We start from the raw sequence: 23,805 nt of genomic DNA, 5'->3' as shown, positions 1-23,805 counted from the left end.
CCTGCACCTTTCTCATGTAGTTGAGCTTTGTGAAGAAATTTGCAGTGTCATTATAAAATTAATTTTAGTGTAACAGAAGGCAAATATGTAATTACATCTATATTTTGTTTTATTTTCCATCTGTGAAGTGTGGTATCTTTCCTTATTTCTTTATTTCTGAAGAGATCCAAGCGCAATAGATGGCATATTTCAGCAATAAGAACTGGTGATGATTCGTTGTGCCAGCTTAGAACAAGTATATACCACAAGTTTAACAGGACAAGTTTGGTTTCATAATTGGTTTATTAGAATGCTGTGATATTTTGCAGAAGCAGGCATCAGGCCTGCTGTGGGCTCAGGCAACATTTTCTCTCCTCATGCTTTCCTAAGAACTGAGGATGTCTTTGCCTGTGATACTATTTAAAGCAAGCTTGGTCATGTGTGTAGTGTATTGGTTAGGTTTGTGTAATGTCTTACACAATGGAGCAGTTAGCTGCTGGGGGGATTAGCAGGAGGATGGGGTACTTTTCTAGCTTTTTCCTTCCTTTGTGCCCTTGTTGAAATGTCAGTTAAGACAGAAGAAATATATAAATTCCTGACCTTCATTTGGACAGTAAGAGAAGGGAGTTGGAGAAAATGTTACAAAACACGTTGTGCATTGGTAAAGAACCAATGTAAAGTCTTTCAGACATCCGTATTTTGAAGATGAATTATTTTCAACTGTTAAAGTAGAAACACAATATAATGATGCTGAGGGGATGCTGGCATCTGATCCAGACAAGGCAGTCTGTGGGCAAGGCAGGGTGCATTGGGCATCCAGGCAGGCACAAAGCACTAATAGCTGATTTTCCAATGCCAGATCACAGGTGTGGTGAGCAGAGCAGGATCCTGGACATAGCAGTTTAGTACAAAGGCTTACAGGATCTGCCCTTTGTTGCCATGAAATAGGATGCCATGCAAAGAGGTGGCAGGGTTAGGAAGAGCAACCCTGTGTTTTACTCAGTTTCATCCCTATTCTGTAAGGTTTTCTCTGCAGTAGGTTTACTATGCAGTACATCACACACACACTTTTTTTTCAATAGGCAGAGTGGAGGTACAGAGCAATCATCTGCTCCCAGTCTGCAAACCCCTACACATTCAGAGAGGGTGGGCACTTATGACAGGTCATGAGCTGACCCCCATGGAAGTACTTAGATGAATCATTTCTCATTAATGCAGTCAAGGGATTCGTTCATTTGTACCTGATCCTATATTTTCATTTGGGAGTTTGAACTGGAGAAGGGCTAAAGGATTTGTCTGATGCATGGCTGTATGTAAATTGCCATGGTAACCGCTGCATTTCATGTGCTCAAGGCGTTTTCCTAAATTCAGCAAGAAGCTGTAGATGTGTTTATTTATGCAGCTCCAAGTCGAGTTCCATTAAACCCTTAGCTGTCTTTTGTTTTTTCTCAGCATCTCTTTTCCTGTCTTATAACTATTTATTTTAGCTCTGCATTTTTCTTTTCCTTTCCGAATATGAGTGCCTTTTGGAGCACAGGCCCTTACCTGTACCAGAGTCTCCTTTTAATTACAGGAACAAGCTTCACCTAAAACAACTCTTCCTTGGCACAAAGAGTGGAGTAGCACCGGAGGAATTGTCATCATTTAGGTTACTTAATCTCATTTGGGAACTCTAAAGCCTGCAAACGGTGTTCCAAGTCAAAGACCCTGAATTCTCACAGTCTTATGAAATTATTTATTATTCAATGAAGATAAATCTTCTGGCTTGGACTGCTTTGCTGCAGTGTACAGAATAACATTTGTCTCTTTTAGGGTTTTGGTGCTGCTAGGAATTTTAATGCTAAGTTAATATCCTTCTGCTTTTTGATCCCCTGTTTCATACAAGGTCATCTGCAATAGTGGAGCTCAAGTTCAGAAACCATTTAGGAGAACATTAAACATACTTAGATATTAAATGCTGAATTATCTTTGAAGTAACTACCCTAATTAAGATCTGGAAGCTGCTTAATGGACCCCAGAGCATCAGCAAGTAACTCATTTTAGAGTAACAACCATGGTCAGATGAAGTTCTTGTATTTGCTTTCTGAATGCTGTGGAAACTAGCGATACTTGATTCCTTAATTTTCCTGGTGTCTTCACTATTAGGGGCCTATGGAGGCCTTCTAGTCCAGACATCTGCTTAAAGCACAACTAAACTAAAAATGTCTCAGCGAGTTTTGAGCATCACTAAGGATGGAGACTTCTCCCTGTGGCCAAGCTCTCGCCCCGGGTCTGTACCTTTCCTATCATGAACCAGTTAGGCATTGCTCCTCAGTCTTGCTTTCTTTGAGCGGAACAAGACAAGGGTCCTGGCACCTGCTCATGTGCCATTTGCAGCTCCCAGCCATCTACACCATGCTCCACTGAATGATGGCACTATGGCAATAGCTCTCTTAAGTTAGGGTCCAGAGCTGGACTCAGGTCATCTAGCCCAACCATTGACCCAGCACTACAAGAAGTTACACTGGCTTTCATCTCAGCTCTTCTCCTTCCAGGCCAGTGCTTAAAATATCTTGTCAGAGCAAGAGTAGCAAAACATAAAGGTTTCTACGTTATGCTCCATCTTCTAAAGTATTGTCAAGTCAGCATCACTCTACCTCAGTGCAGAAGTCGACATGGGAATCAAAGGACACCCAATGGGACAATGTCCTTAATCTGCACCTAGCTAGCTTGCCTGGGCTGCTGTGCCACCTCGGCATGTCCCTGCCATGTTGGGCAGGCATGCCCTAAAGAGGTGAGATGTCATTATTGCTTCATGAACAAGAAGTATTTCTTTTCAATTAAGCTGTGTGCTATAGCTCTGAGTCACAGCTGTGCTTTCTGTGAGAGTATGCAGTGTGAAGGGTAAAAACTGTTTCTTGATCTAAGAATGGCTGCAACACTGGGAAAACTCTGTGTACTTCCCAAAGAACTTGGGAAGCAAAGAGCTTTTGAGTTGTTGATAATTATCTCTTTAAAGTAATGAACTTCACAGCATTGTGGGGGACCATGGATTACATGCAGATTGCAAAAAATACTTTAATGACAACAGTGCTAGGGTTGTTTAGTTTCTCCTAAAGTCAGTAGAGGAATTTACATTGACTTCCCCTTGAGGGTTTTGTGTTATGAGTGTCTGCTGTGATTGTATTGACTTGACAGTATTTTTTTTATGGAGTAATGGAGTAATTATGGAGTAATGAAGCTAAGAGATGCCAGATTTATTTGTTTGTTTGTTTATTTTCATCACTGACATTATATGTTCACGACTCTTCCCAGTGGTGTCCAGAGACGGGACAAGGGGCAATGGACAAAGTGAAACATAGGATGTTCCATGTAAACACAAGGAAAATATTCTTCACTTTGAGAGCAGCAGAGCACTAGAACAGACTGTCCAGAGAGGCTGGGGAGTTTGGAAGCATTCAAAACCCACCTGGACATGTTCTGTATAATTTACTCTAGATGATCCTGATCTATCAGGGAGGTTGGACTAGAAATCTTAAGGGGTCTCTTCCAACTCCCTACCATTCTGTTATTCTATTGTTAGTGACACTCTGAACTAGAGAAATAGAAATGAGAGCAAATTGTGTTGTTAACAAAAGTTGGTTTAGCTTTCAGGATCGTGCAGACATGTTTGTAAAACCACTGAAACTCAATAAGTAAACATAAGATAATATTATTAGGGAAGCATTTAATTAGCTGTCCACTGCAACAGAGCTGAAAGCCAAATACTTCAGCTGGCATTTCCCAAGTAGCCTGTCTGTAGTTCACAGTGCAACACTTTAAGATTGTGTGTTACATACAGACTAAGATTGAGTTGCAGAAAGCTTTATGATGAACTTAGTTGTATTATTATTACCAGCCAAAAAAACGTCTGATTTTAAAAGATCTTGAGAAAAAATTAAACTGATCTGACTTCAGTAGTGGAAAGAAGAGTCTAACATATGCCCCAAGAAGGTGCAAAAGTAAAACCTTCCATATATTTTTGATTGTTCAGTCCCAGTGTTCCTGCTTCTGTTGCAGCACATCTAATGAATGAGAGAAGGGTTTATGAAAAGGCTTTTGTGCCCCCTCCTCAAGATACTAGAACAATTCTGCATAGGATTGAAATTAATGTAAAGAGGACTGGTGGAGGGATTGATTTAGCAAGGTGCTGACTTCAACAAATCTCAGGAATGCGCTCTAGAGTCCTTGTCATTCCAGGAGAGATAGGGTGCTGGCTGCTATTACACAGAGCTCAGTACTTTGCAGAATTGGGTCTTCACCTACCACTTCAAGCATATTGTCCCAAATCAAGCAAACAAATGACTATGAAATAAGATGTCTTCACCAGTGCCTTCTTCCATTAGATGATAAAAAGGATATTGATAGAGACAGGAATTTTGCTGTGGTTGCTAAAGCAGCACAGCTACTCCCAGTGGGAAGACTCCTTTGGGTTTCACAGAGCCATCCTCAGTGTATTTTGTGTATGTGTCTGTCTCACAGAGCAAGGCTCAGGACACTGCAAGACTAAGGGTTTGGCAGCGCTCCTCCTGATCCAGCTGATGGGAGATCTCGGCTGATGGGAGTGCTTCTGGAGGGTGTCCCCGCCTCACAAATGAAAATCTCCTTATTAGAAGATCAAGACTTACTTGCCTAGATTAAAATCTGTCTGGGACAGGGAGTAACTCCGTGAATATATTTGTCAGCACCTAGCAAACAGCATCTAAAAATAAAGCCAAGGTATCATTGGCAGTAGCACACAAGTAAAAGATTTACTAATATGAATAAAAAGGTTCATTTTCTTAGTGGTTTTTTTTTTTCATAAATTTGCCAAAATAACTGACTAAATATAAATTAGCCATACATATATATTCAAAATCTGAATATATTCAGTAGCATGATATCCCTTTAAGAGAAAATATGAAAACTGAAATTCATTAGGGAAACAGTTTCTGCTACAGCTGCTGCTCAGTGTGAGGGTCCAGTTTGTCTAATTCACATTGATATGTAGATAAGACTGCAGAATAAGAAATACACAAACATACTTTTAATGTTAGTTCCATTTCTTGTTCATGCATACTTTAGCTAAAGTCTTGGTACAGTAAGATTTCAGATTCTTTTTACGTGTCCCTAATCAAATATTCATGGTTGTATTCTCACTTATATTATGTTTTCTCTGCTAAAGAAAGGATTCTGAATCCTACCTTCAGGTAAACACAGAAAGGGCATATGATCACACCAAACTTTGGTCCTGCTTATGCATGTATGGATTCTGTAGCAACAGCTACAACTGGCTCTGTATGTCAGAATCAAAGGACAGATGATGCTTAGGCACAGCATTAGCAATGTGAAATTACTTGATGTTCTAGGACTGAGATGCATCACATTAAGAACATGTGCAGGTTTCTTTTCTCATTTCTGCTAGAGAATGGGAAAGTGCTATTTACCCAAGAGGTCGGATCATCACAGAAAACATCATAGCCTAGATCCCATCTATCAGGAAATTTGTTCCATTGTGTTCAGAGGAGTAGCATCAACTTCCAGGTGAAGGGATGGTTGATGTTCATCTTTCACTCTTCATGCACAAGAAGTGCAAAAGCAACTATCTTAAGATATAGTCCAAGCGTTTCATTCCACTTATGTTACTATGAAAGAAGAGTGAATATTGCTAATACTACCATTCACAGTAATAGAGCTAAAAATCTACTGATGTACAACTAGATTTTTTTTTCCTCAATGGAAGAGAAAAATATAATTTGGCATGCAACAAAGCAGCTTTAGAAAGCATCACTGTGTTTGAGCATGAGTAATTCCTTAAAAAATGAATTCATAACATCTATCAAAGTTATTTAGTTCGCTAACTTTGCCTGTGTTGGGCACTTAATTATTACTCATACAATCCTTTTAATGTTTCATACTATGTTCCTATGTAGGTTCCTACTGTAAAAAGAGGTAAATTTGTTAGTGCTGTTAATTATTTATGTTGTGCCCTAGGTAGAAAGGAAGAAACTGACAAGATCCAACCTCACCTTCACTTCCGTTCCTAGAGAAGGATGTTTCATTATTTTTCACCCCTTTGAAGTGCCAGGTCTCTGAAATACCTTTCTAATGACACAAATGCAAAATAAATATGTAGAGGAAGGAATCAGTATGCAGAATGTCAAAGAACGCAAGACATTTTGAGGTTGTGCTATGCAGGAGGATGGGAGCAGCATCTCAGTGTTGGAGGGTGTGCATGCCGTGTCCCGGGGCTCACGGTGCTGGCTCTGGTTCAGCAACCAGGCAGGAGTTTCTCTTCGTCAATGAACCAGCTGTTACAGCAGATGATCGTGCTGAATTTCAGGTCATTTGATAACTAGGGCAGGCAGACGTGTTTTGCAGTTCAGCTTGGGTGACACGTAGATTAAGAACTTCATCGGCACGATGCAGCATTGCTCACATTTCTTGGCTGTTTGGATGGGTTCGTGCTGGAGGTGGATGGAGGGGTGCAGCCAGGTTCTGACTTTGGCAGCCAGATAGGAAGCGCTGTCTCCTGCTTGGCAGAACATTGCAATTTTTTTAGCTTTACTGTGAGTGACATTGAGCATGGTTCTTATTTGGGCTATCAATTAAATCCACAAGCTGTTGGCGAGTCTGGAAGGCTCTGCTTGGTCATGTAGCTGCTTCTTCAATGTGAATTGTGGTGCTGACTTCCAGACTTGAAAAAAAAAAATTCTTATACCCATGTCAGGGAATGGCAAGGAAAGCTTCCCAATTCCTTCAGTGGCTTGGCAATATCTGAGAGGGAGAGGACATGTGGGGAGGGGGAAGCCTGTAAGGGGGAGGAACAGCCCAGCCGTGCTCCTTGCTCAAGCTGCTCAGAAGAAAAGTGGCAAGGCTTGCTCAGGGACAAAGAAAGGATTGATGTAAAATTCTGAGGAAAGCAGCTGGAAATATCATGGTAATTTTCTCAGCTTGACAATTTTTTAAACTGTAATGGGTTCCCAGAAGAGTCAAGCAGATTTTTGATAACTAGTGATGCTAGATTCTGGGATTTTTAGAGTCAGAGGAGATCATGAAAGCCACCTCTGTGTTTAAACCTACGGTGTTCTGCCCACAGATTCCTTACCAAGTACGTAATGCCCTGCTAGTGCTAAAAAGGCACAGTTTAGGAAGCCACAGTCTGGATTTAATAACTCCATCTGATAAAGAATCAACCACTTACCCAGTCAAGTTTTCTCAATTGGCTCATTGCCATTACTGGTGAAATACTGGGTCTGAAAGGATGCACCTTGTTTCTGAAACCATAGAGCCCAGGCACCTGCCCTGCTGATGCTAATACACAGTTTCCAAACTGGACTGTCCAGTCATCCCAGTACTGGGCAGGATGTGGTCAGCCTGCCCTCCACCTGAGTGTGTAGGCACAGAGTGAAGCTAAAAGAGGATGCTGGGGAGCTGAAACAACAATGGTGTAAGAAATGTGGGAAGAAAACAAGGCTGCTATGTATTTTAAGAAATAACCTTGAAGGATCTTTTTGGTGTGAATAAGGTTGGTCTTAATGTAATTTAGAAGGCCATATCTGCCCTCTTTGCCCCCAAGCTTCTCATGATGTGTTGAAATGCATCTACAATTTGAAATGGTAAAATTTTAAGAGTCGTGGAGCAGTAGGTATTTTGGCAGAGAGCAGGCTGCCAAAGATGTCTGTCATGTTAGAGGTGGCAGCTAAAACTTGGTTTCTGTGTTTCAAAGTGAATAAACTCTTTAAGGCAAGCAGCTATTTTTAACTTGTGCTAGGAGGGAAGATATGTGCCCTGTGTCACATCTGTCTCACAACCACTTACCTCACCAGCCTCCTTCCAATAAGGAAAGGCAGATAATTGGACATAAAGTTGGTCACTCAAGCTTGGTGATTCATAAATCTCTGTTCCTGCTCAGCAGGAGGGGTCCTATTGTGGACATTACCAAACAGGTATTCATTACTCACTACAAGGAGAGCTTGCATGCTGTGCCTTCTCACAAGGCTCACTGGCACACCCAACAGTGAGTCACCAGTGGCGAGCAGAATGGTAAGCCAAGATACAGTGTTATATTCCATTTCCCCAACCCTCCCTGAATCTGTGGGTATTTTGGTAGAGTTTGTGGCTTAGTCTCTTAGGATTACACTCATCCCAGCTATATTTACAGGACTAAAAGCCTGGTGTGGAGTCTCATTCAGGCTCCTCCTGTAATCACTGGAGAGACACCCTCCAGGGAGAATTCATCCCTCTTTCAGACTGGCACTGATAACTGAGGAGCTTTTAGGAGACTGATGACAGACACCACCAGAAGTTTGCAAAGATGAAATATTTCTGAATTGTGCTGGCTAGCCTCTTTACAGGATGTTGGGGCTTTTTCTTTGGTCTCAGGCTTTCTGCATCATATGAAACACACATCACAGTCTCCCTCAAAATATCTATTCTTATTCTCAGTAAACAGAATGCATTTTCTGAACATTTCCCAGTGAATCATAATACATTTGCAAGTTTAATTAAAGTTGAGCCATCCAAGAAGTATCAAATCCATGCCAGCACTTCCTTTATACCAAATTATCTTAATAGCAGTGTAGCACAGACTTCAGCAGTCCCTGTAAGTTAAATTAATTGCATGTTTTTGTAGAAGACAATTTGGAAAGCAATATAGTGTAATACAGGTATGTTGCTAGTTACTCTATATAATTGTCACCACACTGTGGGCTACTGATAGCAGCATAATAACTTGCAAGCAGGGCAACTGTCACCAGAAATGCCTTACCAATCTTTATCTTGTCTGTAGTTATTTTGCCCATAGCAGTACCCTGCAAAGAAAAGATATGTAAAGTGCAAACATGTCTTTTAAAAGCAGTTTAATTTAGTACCACACACACCAACATGATTTAATCATAACATGTTATTAGAGCATGGCATCAACACAAGATACTCCAATGCAGGTAAATTGCTGGTAGCTGTAATCTTTGCTCAGGTTGATGGGGGATTTCTGGGCTCAGCCTGAGAGATTCACATCTGCTTGGAATGCTTCTTGATTTCTGTTTCTTGGCAGAAACTTTCAGTCTTGCATCCTACCCATCTCACTTTCATGGGCAAGTCTTGTTTCAAGCACCTGAATCTGAGCTGTGCATGTAAGAAATCAAGGTTACGAGCTGCATCCCTAGTTTAGTCTCAGTCTCTTGTACCATTATTGCAGACACTGAAATTTGGGAGAGAATCAATCAGCTTGGTGTCCCAGCTTAGTAAGGGCTCAGTCAAGGTCTCCATGCAGGGAGCAGTTGCACAGAGATAAAATGTGGAAATGAGTGGTGTGCTTTTTCCCAGGTCTTAAATCTGGTCCATACAATCTTAATTCCAACCAAATCGCTAGGGTATGTGAATGTGGTGTCTATAGAATAACAGCCATCCTGCAATCACCACATTCTGGTGGGAAACACTTCAGGTCTCCTTGGCATAGATCACATAGATCACTACAGGGATCTGAACAGTGGCATGGTAATGGCTTTTTACATATATTTTGCCCAGCTGAGGAACTTGAAAGTTCATTGCTCTCCTTATTGAGTGTTCTCTAGAGCTGTTTAGAGTACAGACCTTTTCAAAGTGCCAGTGGCTAAAGACACTACTAAAATCCTGCAACCAACCACTTGGTTCCCTTCATAGTGTTATTTCAGTTATGGCACAGCCTCTGGGTTCTTAGCTCTCTAATGCACTGTTAAGTGACTCCTCAAGCATGGGTAATAGACATTAGGAATAAAAAAGAAAAGCAGCCTTTTCAATTAAGGGCAAAATGTACTGAAAGTAAAATTACACAAGTTGTATCAACTGCATATTGGCAGCACACTCTCCAGATATAATCAGTAGGAGCTCTGACAGATAATTACAGTTTTCCTGCAAAAGGTTTCATGTAGGAGAGCTACCTGCTTGCCTGCTACCACTTGCAGGATCAGAGCTGTTCTTGAGTTTTACTGCTGTGGATTACAGAATTACAGTTTCCCAATGTCTGCTTAAAAAAAACCCAAGGCACATTTCCTTTGAGGAGTCTGCTGCACCAGGTAAGCACTGGGCATCAAGACTGATTTGTAAGCCTTTGCTGTAGACTCAGTGATGATTTATATTTGTCAAAATGCACAATTGATTTCCTGTTGCAGGAATTACAGGGGCAATTAGTTGAAGGAGTGTTTGCCTTCCAGCCAGCTGGTTTGGTTCATGCTCAAAATAGGGTCAAGATTGTTTTTTATACAGGGGCAAGAGTTGAATTGTTGATTAAAATCTTTTTAGGTGCACATCCACAGGCACTGCTTGTTCAAGAATCATCTGTCCTGCCACAGGCAAGCTGGCCCATGTTTGTGAAGGCAGAGTCAAATAACAATAGTAAGAAATTAGGTTTCTGGAGGGGGTTCTGCCCAGTACCAGGTGCCACACAGCAGAATATCACCTTTAAGCAACTTGCATACAGCTGGCAGCATGTGTAGGAATCCCAGCAGAAGCACTATAAAGGCGTTTAGTCAGTATTTGTGACCACATAGGATTTTTTTTTTCCAAACTCAGACCAACATCGATAGTGTCCAGCAGGTCATAACTTTCTTTGTCCAAAGCAGGAAGCAGTGGTGGTGGCTCACATCATGCTTTCTGGGGCAACTGCTCGTTTCAGGTTCTCTAATTACTTTTCTGATGGGCCGTGCTTCTCTTTCCCACTTCTGAGGGGTCGCTTTCTTGCTGGTGTGATTGTGGATCCCAGTCTTCATTTCAGAGTCAGAAGTGATGGTAAAATTCCTGAGAGAACCTGTTCCCAGTTTGTATGTGCTCACCTTGCAGATCATCTAAAGCCATGCTGTGCCACTTAGTCATGCGGTGGCACTGCCTCTGCTGCCCTGCTTTGGGTTTGAATGAGCTAAATAAAAACATTATTTTAATCCTAGGGTTAGGTGGAGGGAGAAGTAAGCATACCAGCACTCACTGGTTTTCTCGCATGCATGGCAGAGTTTGTTGGCAGGGTGTTTGCTGTGCAGGTGGTACATCTCCAGAAGGACCTGCAGGACTTTGTTAATCTCTGCTAGAGCAGTCTGAGATTTGCTGAGATACTGTTTATCCCTGGAGGATATTTTTCATCTTTTTGTTAGTCATGAGCATGTTTAACTCCTTAGCAACCAAAATTTTAGTATAGAAGAGCTAAGTGTGTAGTCTTGGCTAAATACATCGATGAAAGAGTTAGATGAATTCTTGTAAGAGAATGAAGTTCTACATCTTTGAGTTTACAGATTCCCTCATTAGGTTAATACACTGTTTTTAATTGCCAGCATTTGTGTAGTACTGTTTTCTTGTGAAAGAGCAGGTGGTTCCACTGGTGCTGTAGGATAAGTCAGTGCTTCAGAGGTTAAAGATGGTAGTTTACACCAGCTGGATGCCTCCCTTCATTGTAAGATATGGGAGGAAAACAATGGAGAATAAAAAGGATTAGAGTGTCCTCAAAAGTAAGAATGCGATAGTTTGAACATACCTTTTTCTTTAGAAAAAATGGACTCCTGATGATAAAACATAGTGTAAAATGTTACTATATAAATGCAGATTATATTAATCTAAATTTATTTCTGGGTTTTTTTAAACTTTCAGAAAGTAATTACGTAATTATAGCTTTATGGCTATAGAAACCTTAATTTAGACTCAGGTTTGAGTATACTGTTCCTGTTTGCTGATGTGCCTCTAATGTCTTTATGAGCCAGCAAGCAGAAAACAATAGCATGTGCAGGTAGAATTTCAGCCATCTGGGTGCCATAGTGAAAAAGATAGTTTGCTATTAACAGAGTTTTTGCTGTCTCAAATATTAATTAGTCAATACTTGTATCTGATGGTGGAACACACCTGAGAAGTATCGATATTGTACACTTAAAATAGGACATGAATAATTCATAGCAACAAGCATTAGAAAACATGATAAGCAACTTTGCTATTGGAATATCTACATATTACCCATACACTCTGAGTATATTGCAGGAGGCAGGTACAGAGAGTGAGCAACTACTCAGTTATGCTAAATATGCATTGTTTGAGAAGGATAGGAGTATCTCTGATATACTGCAAAGTAGTTATGAACCTGTCCATCTGAGGTTTCATCTACTCCAACTCAAGGAAGGGACTTTTAGTTTTTATTCAGCATATTCTAGAAATTAGGTATTAGATAAAAGACTTACCTGATGAGTTCACTGGGTCAAAACATTAATTGACCTAAATCAGAGTATTGTCACTGAAGATGTGATGATACATCCCCTAAATTAGCTATGAATTTGCTTGAAGAGTACAGGATTGGGCTGTGTGAAATCCCTAGTAGACAGCGTAATATAAAGGCAAGGAGAAGGGAAAGAAACAGGCCAAAGGACTGGTGATAAGGCAAAGATGACAGCAAATAAATGGTTTAGCCTCCTCATACAAAGTGTCCACTAACTTGAACTGGACTGCCTCTGTTGGAACCACCATACTTAAATATAGAAAAGTGATGAGCAGACAAAGTAGAAAGAGTGGAAAGTAGCAGGATCAGAGATGCTTAGAAATGGTAGGATGATAAAAAGAAATAAAGGAAAAGTAGATGGGGATTTTAAGCCATTCATATTTATTTCTGAATCCAGCATGTTCACACTTCTATTTTAAGACAAGTGCTCAAAATTCATCACTGATGAAAATCCTCTGACTTCTGCAGCTATACTGCTAGTGAATTTGATCCTGCATGTTCATTTGCAGTAATTTTTTTCCCCAGTACAAGCTAACTTTCTGCTTGTTCACACTTTACATTTATTGTAATTTCTTACGTGTAGGCAAACATATGATGGTCTGATTGGGGCAGGAGGCAGAAAATTCAATTTCCTTCTGCCTTTCATGGTATTATGTGAAAGTTCAGACAATGAAGTTAGGCTTCAGACACCCTGAAGGGTTGTGATAGGTGAGGAAGAGGATCCAATTAAATATTTAAGTGGCCAAGCCCACGTTGCTGCTGCAGTGGTGGATAGATTACACCTGGTGAAACCTGGTCTGCAGCAGGGTGATTGGTAAGTGCTGGGCATGAGGAGGGTGTAGAGAGGAGTGCGCTGAGGAGGTTGCTGCCATACTATGGTCAGCAGGGAATGGATTTGGCACTGCTTCTGCCTCTGCCACTGTGACTGCATCGTCCTGTGCCGAATGTCTTGTAGGTGATGGAAACCTCCCCACTACCTTGCACACCCTGTCCCTTGCATGCTGTGCTCTGGTGGGAGTCATCCTGGGAAGGGGGATGGGATGCTTGCACCAGGGTGATTTTGCATGGAAATACTCTGTGCCACCATTCAGCTGTGCTAGGAAATCACTTGCAGTTGTAGCTCATCAGTGGATCATTTGTCTTTCTCTGCTTTTAATTCCAGCAGGCAGGTAGTAGGATGCAGAGATAATATCTGAGGGGAATGACCCATTAGGTTCAGATGATGCAGGCATTAGTCGAGGCTGTTAAATCAGGTGACATCATTACAATGAGAATGTGGCATGATGATTTCTGAATCAATGTGTTGGATTTCTTCTGTCTTTACTTGCTAAAGAATAACATCTGTACTCATGGAATAGATATAGGTTTAAAAAAATTGTATGAACAAGGGCAGCATTTTATACCTGCTGAAGTTATCTGGATATTGAGCTATTTTTATTCTCCTGTGTCTGCTGATTCCTGTTAGCTTTTCTGGAAATGAGGATTTGCAGAGTTGTGAAGTGTTGGACTATTAGGCTGAGAAGGATTAGTGGATTTGCCATGGACCTTTCTAGTTAGTGGGACTTCTGCTTCCCTCAAGCAGAGCACTTGGCTTCTGGTTTTAGTGTGAATGGGATCAGGTACTGTATTGGAAATTTTTTTAATCCGTAGAATTTATTAGACTAATGTGTTTACTGCCAAAGAGGACTACCCATTGCTAATGTGGGGTTTTCATGTGTTTTCAGAGATCACTCCATTTATTTTGTTTCACTGAAAAGTCCTCTGCCTTTCAGCACGCTGTCCATCCTAGTCATCTTAGAGCAGCGGTGTCTGGCTTTTCACCATTAACTGAATACAAACTGTGTGTTCATAATGTGATGTTTTCTATGTGTACATTTTGCTTTGATGCATGTATGGGGCCCTACAATTCTCCATGTTGTAAGGACTTTACTGTCTCACTAGAATGAAAAATGTAAAACTGAATATTTGCCTTGCATGTTATTCTGTGTGCCTTGGGTGCTGCACCAGGCTACACTAAGCATATATATTTTCCTGATTTTATGTGTCATAAGTCTTACTGTTAAACAAAACTAGAGATGATGTTTGACAAGCCAAGTGTATAAACATCAGCTGATTGAACTCCTGTACATGCCAGAGGCTGTGCTCATTTTCCCTGTGGCTTCAGAGATTTTCAGAGATTAAATTTGTTAAAAAAAAAAACTTTAAAAAAAAAAAAAAAGATTGATTCCTGCATTTTATCTGATGAATGGAATTGTAAGTATGAAGTGAGTATAAACAGGTGTATGTGCTGGTACTCCTGTGGAAATGTACACGTGGTCACACTTGGCCAAAGGAGGATGTTCAGTTTATATTTCACAAGAGGGATGCATGAGGCTTATGACTGCCCCATGAGGCCAGTGGGAAAGTGCTTTTTGAGCTCTGTGATGCTTTTACTGCAAAGCAGGAGGCCAGCACTGCCAACACTCCCTTCTCTTCTGGGACAGAGCCTAGCAAACTGTCACCAAAGCAAAACAATTCATGTCCTTGTTAAATCCCAGTTCAGGAAAAGATCTTTGTAATATAAGTCGTATGTCTAGATGGTGTTTATTGGTTTATACCCTCAGGTTCTTTGGCGCATCTACTGCCTGAGCTCTGGCGTTAATCAGACTCCCATGCAGGAGCAGGGGGGTGACAGCTCCTCACTATGGCTAACGCTCTCCAGTTTAACAAGAGTCTGATGATACTTCTTGTTTTCCTTAAAGTTCCACTACTGCCTAATGACACAAGATTATGATCTTAACCTTTCTGGAGAGGATTCAAACTTTTTCCTTTATTTTAGCTAATCTTATATACCTGAATTTTATAGATTACTTTTTTCCCTTATGGTGCTGATGGAAATCTTGTCCCATTGCCCTCCCCATACGTGTTTGTAAAGCCAGCAACACAGGACTTACACCCTAAGAAATTCAGCAACACCTTTTTTTCCTAAAAAATCCCCAACTATTCCCATAGCTTTCTGTGCATGTACCATTTTTCTCAGAGGCAGATCCCATAACCAAATGAAACTGTCTCCAGAAGCAAGGTTATTTCTCTAAATGCAGCAGAGCCCCTGTGTCAGCCTCTGAACAGGAGGAAGGTGCTGATGGTCTCCCTGCTCAGCGCTGGATGGCAGGTGGCTTCCTGGCCCATGTCTGTTTCATTAGCCATCACTGAGCAGCTGCTGAATTAGTTCGTTCTTTCTCTGAGTTCAGCACAGCAAACAGAATTCCCCCAGGATGCTCCAGCTCCACCTTTCCCTGTGCTGTGTGGAGGTTCCTTGCACTTGTCATACTGTCTGTACTCTTTGTTTCTTGGAAAGCCAGCACTGCACAGAGTCTGGTCCTGTCCCAACACTTTCACTGGGCTCCACAGCACTGGTGCCTGATCCAGTCAGCTGTGTAGGCATTGCCTTCTGCTTTGCTGGACTGGTGCTTGAAGCACTTCCACGGAATGTGGAGGGCCAAGGTTCAGCCACCTCCCCAGCCTGGAGGTAACTGCAAATTCCATTTCCCACCTCTCCCCAACCTCAGCAGCTCATGTCTGGATCAGCATGTGTGGGTTTTTATTCCTGTTAGAGCTGATCTGCTGAGAGGAAAATAATTCTCAGTTCTAATGCAATTCTTACACTTTATCAGTCATCTGTTAAAATATAGGGAGTCACAGTCCAGACATCTGTTGCATATCGTAACTGTGGAGGTGCAATCCCACCACTTAAGGCTGCATTATGGCGGAGCTGCTGACCCAGATAGCTGGAGCCACCTTACTGTGGAAGGCTTCCTGTTTGCACTGTCACCTCTGTGTATTTTTAAATTTCTTTTGAAGCTGTCTTTTATGTAAGGGGTAACCCAAGCTGTGCTCCTGAGTTGAAGTACTGATACCGTGATAAATACACTTGAACCATGTTCTTAACATAGTAGAGATGATCCATGCTGTCAGAGTGCAGTTGATTACTGCAGGAGCTGCTTTAGCACTGTCCCATCTCTATTGCACTCAGAATGAGTTTTTCTACTTCAGCTCAACCAAGGCACCAGCATGAAAAGTTATCAAATTCTGTCCCGGTGCACTTCTGGTGAATTGATAATGATTTCTTTCTAATCCTCTTGTAGCACTGGATCTTTACCTTGCTTTGCATTTGGTAACTTCTTTCTGGATCTCATGTCTTCCATCCTGTTCAGGACACATGCGTAGCTATGTGGTTGTGTATAGAGAGCTATGCAATTCCATTTGTTTTCCTAAAAAAACCCCAACCAACCACCAACAAACTGTGCACACACCTGCACATATGTACCTGCCAGAGGTATGAACTAATGATAGGGTAGGGCACTCCCATATTAAATACCAGGCTTGTTTTTCCAGCTCTGTCACTGTCCTTAAATCTTATCCAAAAGTTTCAGTGCTGAGTGATAAATCAGTTTGCAGTTTGAATGAACAGACTTCATACAGACCCTCTGCGCTCACATTTGTATTTCAGGTTAAAGAGGGCTTGTTTCATGGTAAAGTAATCCTACTGGTAGAAGATAAAAGTAAAGGAATTGCAGCCATGGGAACAATGCTTTTTTTTACAGCTTCTGAGTTGAATATTTCTATAACTTAGCTGAGAGTTGGTACCTAGGTACACACAGCTTCTCGTTCAGTGCAGAATAAGGTAAAATGAGGTTGTGTGAAAAGTTGTTTGGAATTATTTTAAGAGGATATCTCCTACTTTGCACTGCCACAGACTTGCAGCACTGTCAGTCACTAAATGATGAGGGAGGTAGAGAAGATTTCTGAAAATTCTTATTTTACTAGGATCTTCTTGCCTTAGGTCAAACCAAAACTACTTTGGTCTGCATCAGAGTAAGAGTGCCTTAGGTGGTGTTTTACGTAGGCTTAAGTGTGTCAGTAGCAAATCTCACCTGTAGGCAAATTGATGCAAACAAATTTGACTTGTGCAGACATTGTCAGGGTGCAAATGTGTCCCTTCTGCCTTATGATATTGGTGAAGCTTAATTAAGGCTGATAAAGTTCTTTGTACTTCTTAGAGGAAAACCTGAGTCCATGAATAAATGGTGTTATAGAAAGTATTTCATGTACTTTGTTGTGAATGCTGTGGAGGCATCCAGCCTGTGAGTAACACTCTGAAACTCTATTTAAAGTTAATGTTTAATAGGAATGAGGCAACACTGTCTGAAAGCTGACTTTGTGGCACTGTATCCAAACCCTCCCTTTAGTGGGTGTGCTCATTCTCTCTCAGCCAAGGTGGTTTTGCTTACTGTGATTCAAGTACTCCAACAGGATCTTGTACAGAGCTGTAGGAGCTTCGTTGTTCAGTTAACAGTGCAACAAAACCTAAAGCCATTAAATTTTTTAAAACTGAGCCACTAGAGACCCATGGGCAAAAACTTTCCTATTCATCTATCTGTCCATGCTTTGATTCAGCCCCTGCACCTCTGCCAGACAAACGCCCTCCACAGTGTGGTTAAGACATGGGCTCTTGTCAGGCAAGGCAGGATGTGCAGAGTCCCAAACCACTGGTATGGAAATACAGTGGCAGTACATGTGAAGGGCCTGTGGCTCTGCCCGGCTGCAGTGATGAGACACAATAAGTGGGCTGAACCTTCTATCCAATCCTTTAACTCACCATGGAAATTTAGGTCTACATCTAACTCCGGTTGTGCTAGCTTGGGCCCCAGAAGTAGTGTTGGCACCCTGCTTTATCTATGTGCTTTATCTAGTCTAATTAGATCGGCGCTCTGTCCAAGATAATTGTCTCTACCAAAGAGTTTGAGCACAGTGTCACTAGCACAGCAGCATAGCACCCAGTTCCTGTGTCAACTCCCTTGGTGGGCAGTGCCTTATAGCACGTGGCCATGCTGTGCCATCTTCAATAGTAGTGCCCAACAGAACAGTCTGAAGGGGCTGAGAGCAGGTTGAAGTCCTCAGGACAGAAACAGATGTATAAAATGCTGACAGAGTCTCTGCTGCAGCAGTGTGATTGCCCAACATCAGCAAGAGAGCTAAAATTACAGCCAGACTGTGAACGAGGGAAGTGCTGGTATATGAGGAGGCAGATAACTTCCCCCTCCAGCTGGAGTCCACTTGATGTCATGTTGATATCGCAAGGCTGGTCTGCTGGGCAGAGCTGGGACAGTCAGGGGAGATCAGGCAGCAGCACAGTCAGGAGCTGTGTAGGGGTGAAGGGGAGAGGTTATGGCAGAGACAGCAAAATGCACCACCCAGCCATGTCCTGGCTGGGTTTGCAGGTTGGCCCCAGGAGCCAGCAGAAGCCTGACCAGAACTGCCTTCCCAGTACACTGATATGGGGAGTGTTAGCCCAGGCTGTGTCTGAACAGGGGTGTGGGAATTAACATTGGTCAGAAATGCTTTTGCCAACGGAAAAGTTTTTGGTGGTTGGTTTGTTTGGTTTGGGTTGGGTTGGTGTTTTTTTCGTGTCAGAAAATGCCAATTTAATTGAAATATTTCTGTGGGAAAGAAAAACTTTGCAGGAGCATGTAATCTGGAACTATCTCCTGTGTTCTGGTCAAGATAAGCAAGTGTTTATGTCACAGTCTCAGGATATAAATTATAAGTGAGACCTGTTGCCTGGAACCTGAATCTCCCACAATCTAAGTATGTGCTGAAGCATCAAGCAATGAGAGATTCTGGTGCCTGTAATGACCGAAAGATCTGTTAATGGGGTAGATTGGACCTTCTGTATTGAAGAAGCACAAAACCCTGGTTGCTCAGGGAAATGGCCTAGTTTTGCCACTTTCATGAATGCATGCAGCCAGTGGTACTCACAGTTGTAGTGTAAGTAAAAGAGGAAGAAGAAATGCCACTTGGGACTACCCCAGCAGGAGAGAAATTATGATATTGTTCCTGCTTGCTCATGCTTTCCTGCCACAGCTACACCAGAGTGGAAACCAGAGTATGGGCTTTCCCCTGGTGACAGCTTTGGTCCTATTTTGTGGCTGTCCGTGGGTCCAGACATCCATCTCCAAGCAGCAGCAGAGTGCAGCAGTGCTGGAATGGCCACTGATACCATCACACCTCCCATGAAAACTGCCTTAGGCCAAGAGTTCCCCATCACTATTTTTAGGAACAACTGTGGAAGGGTAGAGCAAGTGCCCTTGCTGAGGCAGCTGAGCAAGAGGAGAAAAAGCAAACATGGAAAATGTCCATGTGCTTCTAAAATGTGCCTTGAGCTGAATCACAAGATGCTTGTATAAAAGCACAGTTAATTATTGCAAAGCAACAAAGGGAGGAAACTCAAGCATTTGCCATGTGTATCCTGCATTCGTTAATTGGTAAAAATGTTGATTGCAACAGCAGTGAAGCTGCAAATGGCTCAGTAGCAAAACTGACTCTCCTGGTTATTGTGCTGAGAAGTGTTTTTGATCTCTAAGGCTGTTCCCAAAAGTTGTCAGGGTTGGAGGCAGCTCAGATGGCAACTCCAAAAGCATGTTTAAGTGAGGATGCTGTCACAAAGAGCACATACTGTTCATGTCTCCTCAAGTCTGAGAAATACCTAAAACTCTGGAGAAGAGGTAAACCTTGAAATCCACTTGAATTTTAAAACTCCTCAAACAGATGTCTGCTGTATGTGTACAGGAAAGCATACACATGGAACCAAGCATAAAAATCATCCCTGCCTTCAGTATCTGTATGATCTTTGGCTGAACATGTTTATAGCCAGCTTAAGGATGCGAGGAGCAAGAAGCTCCACTATTATAGAGATGAAAGTTGTTTGCAGACTTCACATCCAAAGGTGGTATGCTTTGGTCTGCTGATTTTAAATCTACATAGCCAGTTTATAACAGTGCCTACAGGAAAAAGGACTTGGGGTATTTTTGTGTGATGCTGATAGTTTGGTCTTGATTCCTTTTGTAGTCTAGCATTAGCCAAACTGTCCACATTGCCATTTTTCTGGACATTTGGCCAAAGTACCCCATCATTACAGCCATGATTGACATGATTCATTGCCAGGGAACAATTGGGGTTTTCTGCTGGCTTGTCTTTCGGCCTTTCTTGTTCATGCTGGTGACCACTTTTAGTCCTCTTTCAAGCAAAGTGCTGGCTTCTGTGTGATGCTCTGAGTCTTTGTACAAGGGGAGTTTTCTCATGATGAACTCATATGCAGTGATTAGCATATCTAAGGCCCAGTATGGTGAATTTGTTACCTGGTGAGGGTGCATAAGTGACTTATACAGGTACGTGTATATGCACAAGAGAGCGTGGGTGTTACCTGCACATACCAGAGCCAGAGTCCACTGCTAACTGTGGGGCATCAGTTCCACAGATTGGGGATAAGACCTTGCCTGCCTTCCTACTGTGTTCAGAAGAAGCTTCAATTCAGTCTTTAACTGCTGCGTAGCTCTGACCTTCCTTCACTTCAGAGGTGAAAATGCATAGTATGAACATTTAAGCAGTAATATAGCATTCTTCTTATGCCTTAAACTCCTTGCATGTGAGCTTCCTGCTCTGTGCTTCCCAAATACCTGCTAAGTTTTTTCCTAAGCCTTGCTTCCAAAACAATGCCCTCTCCCCCCATTGTGTGATCTGTACAAAATATGGCATTTCTGTCTAAACAGTTTGCCAAAGGTGTGTTATAAACAAATTTATGCTGTCAGTCAGGAGAGATTGAGGGGTGGACTGTCATCACTTTATACACAGTCTTAAGACATTTTAAAAGGTCAGTCCTTTTGCCTCAGTGGTTGTCACTGGCTCTGTTTTTGTGATATCCCAAACTGGAATATGTGGGCCTGATTTTCAGAAAGTGCTGCGTTCCCTTTCTGCAAATGTTATTCCTTAAACTTGTATTTAAAATATGCACAACTTCATCAGGATCAGGCAATGCTCTGGAAATTCTGACTGCAATGCATATCTGCCACCTTTCTGGTTTTCACATGGTCATACTTCCTAAATTCATTTTCAGATTACATTCTGCCTCACAGAAATATATCAAGAAAATGGAGAGAAATATCCTCAACAATTTTTGATTGACTTATTTAGGGTTGTAAGTGTTTTATTCTGATTTGCTGGGTTTGGATAGCTTTTAAAAGAATGACATTTTACATTTGAGAATGAAAAAAATAAGATAAACATCGTAATTGCCTGCATACAACTGATCTATTTCCTGTGCTGTTTATCAGAAAATTTGATTTTACATTTAATAGAACTCTCATGTGTTTAGTCCCAGTCAAACCCCACCTTGCCAAATCAGTGAAATGATCCTCCACTGTAGCTTATGTTACCAAAAATTCTTTTTATTTTCAGAATAATTATTTCTTTCTGAAAATGGCAAATAGCATCAGTGTGCTTGGTTAAATGTCCAAGAACAGAAATTAAATTATCAGAGTCAAGAGAGGAGGTGTTACTTAAATAGTGACATGCATAGTTGGGGTTTGTTGGTGAGTGCCAGTGAAAGCTCAGTGTGTATCCTGCAGAAGCAGAAGGCTGACAGTGTTGTAAAAAGAAAATGCACCTTTGTAAAAGGCTTGTTAAATTTCGTATCTGCTTGCCCTCAGGTAGCTTCTTGATGTCAGCTCAGCACCAGAGCAGCCCTAGATGGCATATCTACTCACAAACTCAGCACTGGGGCTGAATTCCCGTGCAAGTGCAGAATAATCCAGAGATGGTAGATCTGAACCGTTCCAAAGCTAGAAATGCATCTCAGTGTGATGGATTGTCCTTGTACCAGACAACTTCTGCTACCCTGTGGGTCTTCACCCTTGCCAAGGGATTAGTATATACTCTACCACTACCATGATGTCAGGTTTCTGGAGGAATCTACTCACATGTTTGGCCATTAGTTTCTCCCAGTGAGCCTCCAAGTTTACAGAAGGCAATGTGTCTCACGGGGAGGGGGGAAAAATGCAATTAATAAAACAATGAAGTAAAGCATAACGGTTGAGGTTTTTCTCTCATAGTAAGAAGGAGAAGCAATTATCTGAGTGGTATTGGGCTTTGAAAAAGTCAGCTGCATTTGCTTTCCTGATAGCATTCTCTCATGTTTTCTGTAGGTCCAGCTGCCCAGCGCCAGGTCCAGAATGGGCCATCTCCAGATGAGATGGAGGCACAGAGAAGGTAAGTGGAGTTAATCAATATTATGGTAGAGTTGTGGTTTGTAGCTTGGATTAATGTGCAGTCCTTGATCATCAATAAGCACTGTTCTTTTCACTTGTATCAGATTTAAGCTGATTGTGAGTTCCCTGCAAGCAAAGTTTCAGTAATGACTTTTTAAAAGGTGAATCAAAACCCTAGGTAAACCTTTTACTCAAAGGCAAATGTGTGGCTTGCTGATGTTCAGAGTTAAAGACAAAACACGTGTAGTGGTAATTTATTGAGTGTGTGTTTCTCAAACACATTAAGAAAGCCTAATCTTATCCTGTTCTAGGTCAGGATGGACCATATACACCCTCAGTAATGGCTTATGCCCATTCTGCATATGATTCTTTTCTGTATCATGTGCCATTCCTTTCATCGATATTTTGCTCAGGGTTATAAATGAAAGTGTTAAGTCATATACTTCACCTTTACACATATGTCTAGACTTAGTGCCATTATTACACATGGCCTTTTTTCTAGCTGCTAGGAGTGGTCTCCTTGGCATCAAAGAGAAGGTGAGCAGAAGTGTCTGTCCTTATATGCCTGTCTCCATAATCAAATTATGAGGCTCATCTCATTCCAGCTTTGCTGATTCAGCCCAGATTCCTGTAGCAGCCATAGAAATCCCTGCAGCAGCAGTAGCTTCAGCTTCCTTCACTAAGTATAAGACATGCCTATCCCATTCTGGACAGTCTCCTAATTTGTTCATGCTGCCAGAGCTGTGATCTGTGTGTCCAGTATCAGTGGTGTCCATGCCAGCAGCACTGCTTAGCCAGGCTTGTGCTTCTGTGTTGAAGTAGAGGCTTGTGCACACAACACAAAGCACCCTGGTCCCCCATATTCCAGCTCACTGGAAGAGTGTTCCTGCTACTGTATGAGAAACACCAGAGAATATTCAGCTGTAACATGTACAAGCTTGTGGGCCTCACTTCATCAAGAGTGCACTGAGCTACACAAATCAGCAGGACCTGTGGCTGCCCGAAGTTTGGTTTGACATTGCTTAAATAAGGTGTCTGTCATTGCTTCTGTAATGAGAGTAGGATCACCAAGTGCAATTAAGCCTCCAGAGGACTTGGCCCAATGTTAGGTTCAGCTAGTAAATAGCTTTGTAAGGATTTTAGTGGAACCAGACCTACAATGGGCAGTTCATCACCAAAGATGTGTGATGTTGGTCTGATGTGACAGGCAGTTAGTAGGCAAGATTCTACCTTGCAGAGTCCAGGGTCTGCCCTGGCCCTGTGGGTCATGTAGCATTTTCATGATCCTCGAACATCAGTGGTGAAGTGTTGCAGTATATTGTTACATTGATGCTCCAAAGCTACTGTTCTAACTGATGCTTATACAAAGCCACAGACAGGGCATTAAGTCAAGGCTTACCTGGTGGCTGTGGTAGGTACGTAGGATTCTCTCCTTCTCAAAAACTGTAGGGAACTGTAGGGAAACTGGGTTCCCAGTGCCTTTATGAATAAGTGTGAATGGCCTGAGATTTAGTAGGGATT

General features: G+C 41.8%; 1 protein-coding gene across 7 annotated transcripts in view; it reads left to right on the top strand.

The window, feature by feature from the left end:
• Nucleotides 1-23,805, top strand: part of EVL (Enah/Vasp-like) — a 142,212-nt gene that overhangs the window by 100,299 nt on the left and 18,108 nt on the right. For all 7 annotated transcript variants that reach the window (XM_054161849.1, XM_054161850.1, XM_054161851.1 and 4 more), the window contains exon 4: nt 22,222-22,285. In XM_054161849.1, coding sequence (XP_054017824.1) covers nt 22,222-22,285 — 64 coding nt within the window. The remainder of the gene's footprint in view (nt 1-22,221; nt 22,286-23,805) is intronic.

The sequence above is a fragment of the Dryobates pubescens genome, chromosome 5 (genome assembly GCF_014839835.1).
Source record: "Dryobates pubescens isolate bDryPub1 chromosome 5, bDryPub1.pri, whole genome shotgun sequence".
NCBI classification, from domain to species: Eukaryota; Metazoa; Chordata; class Aves; order Piciformes; family Picidae; genus Dryobates; species Dryobates pubescens.
The sequence above is the reverse complement of the archived record's forward strand: the minus strand, read 5'-3'. Positions and strand labels throughout refer to the sequence as shown.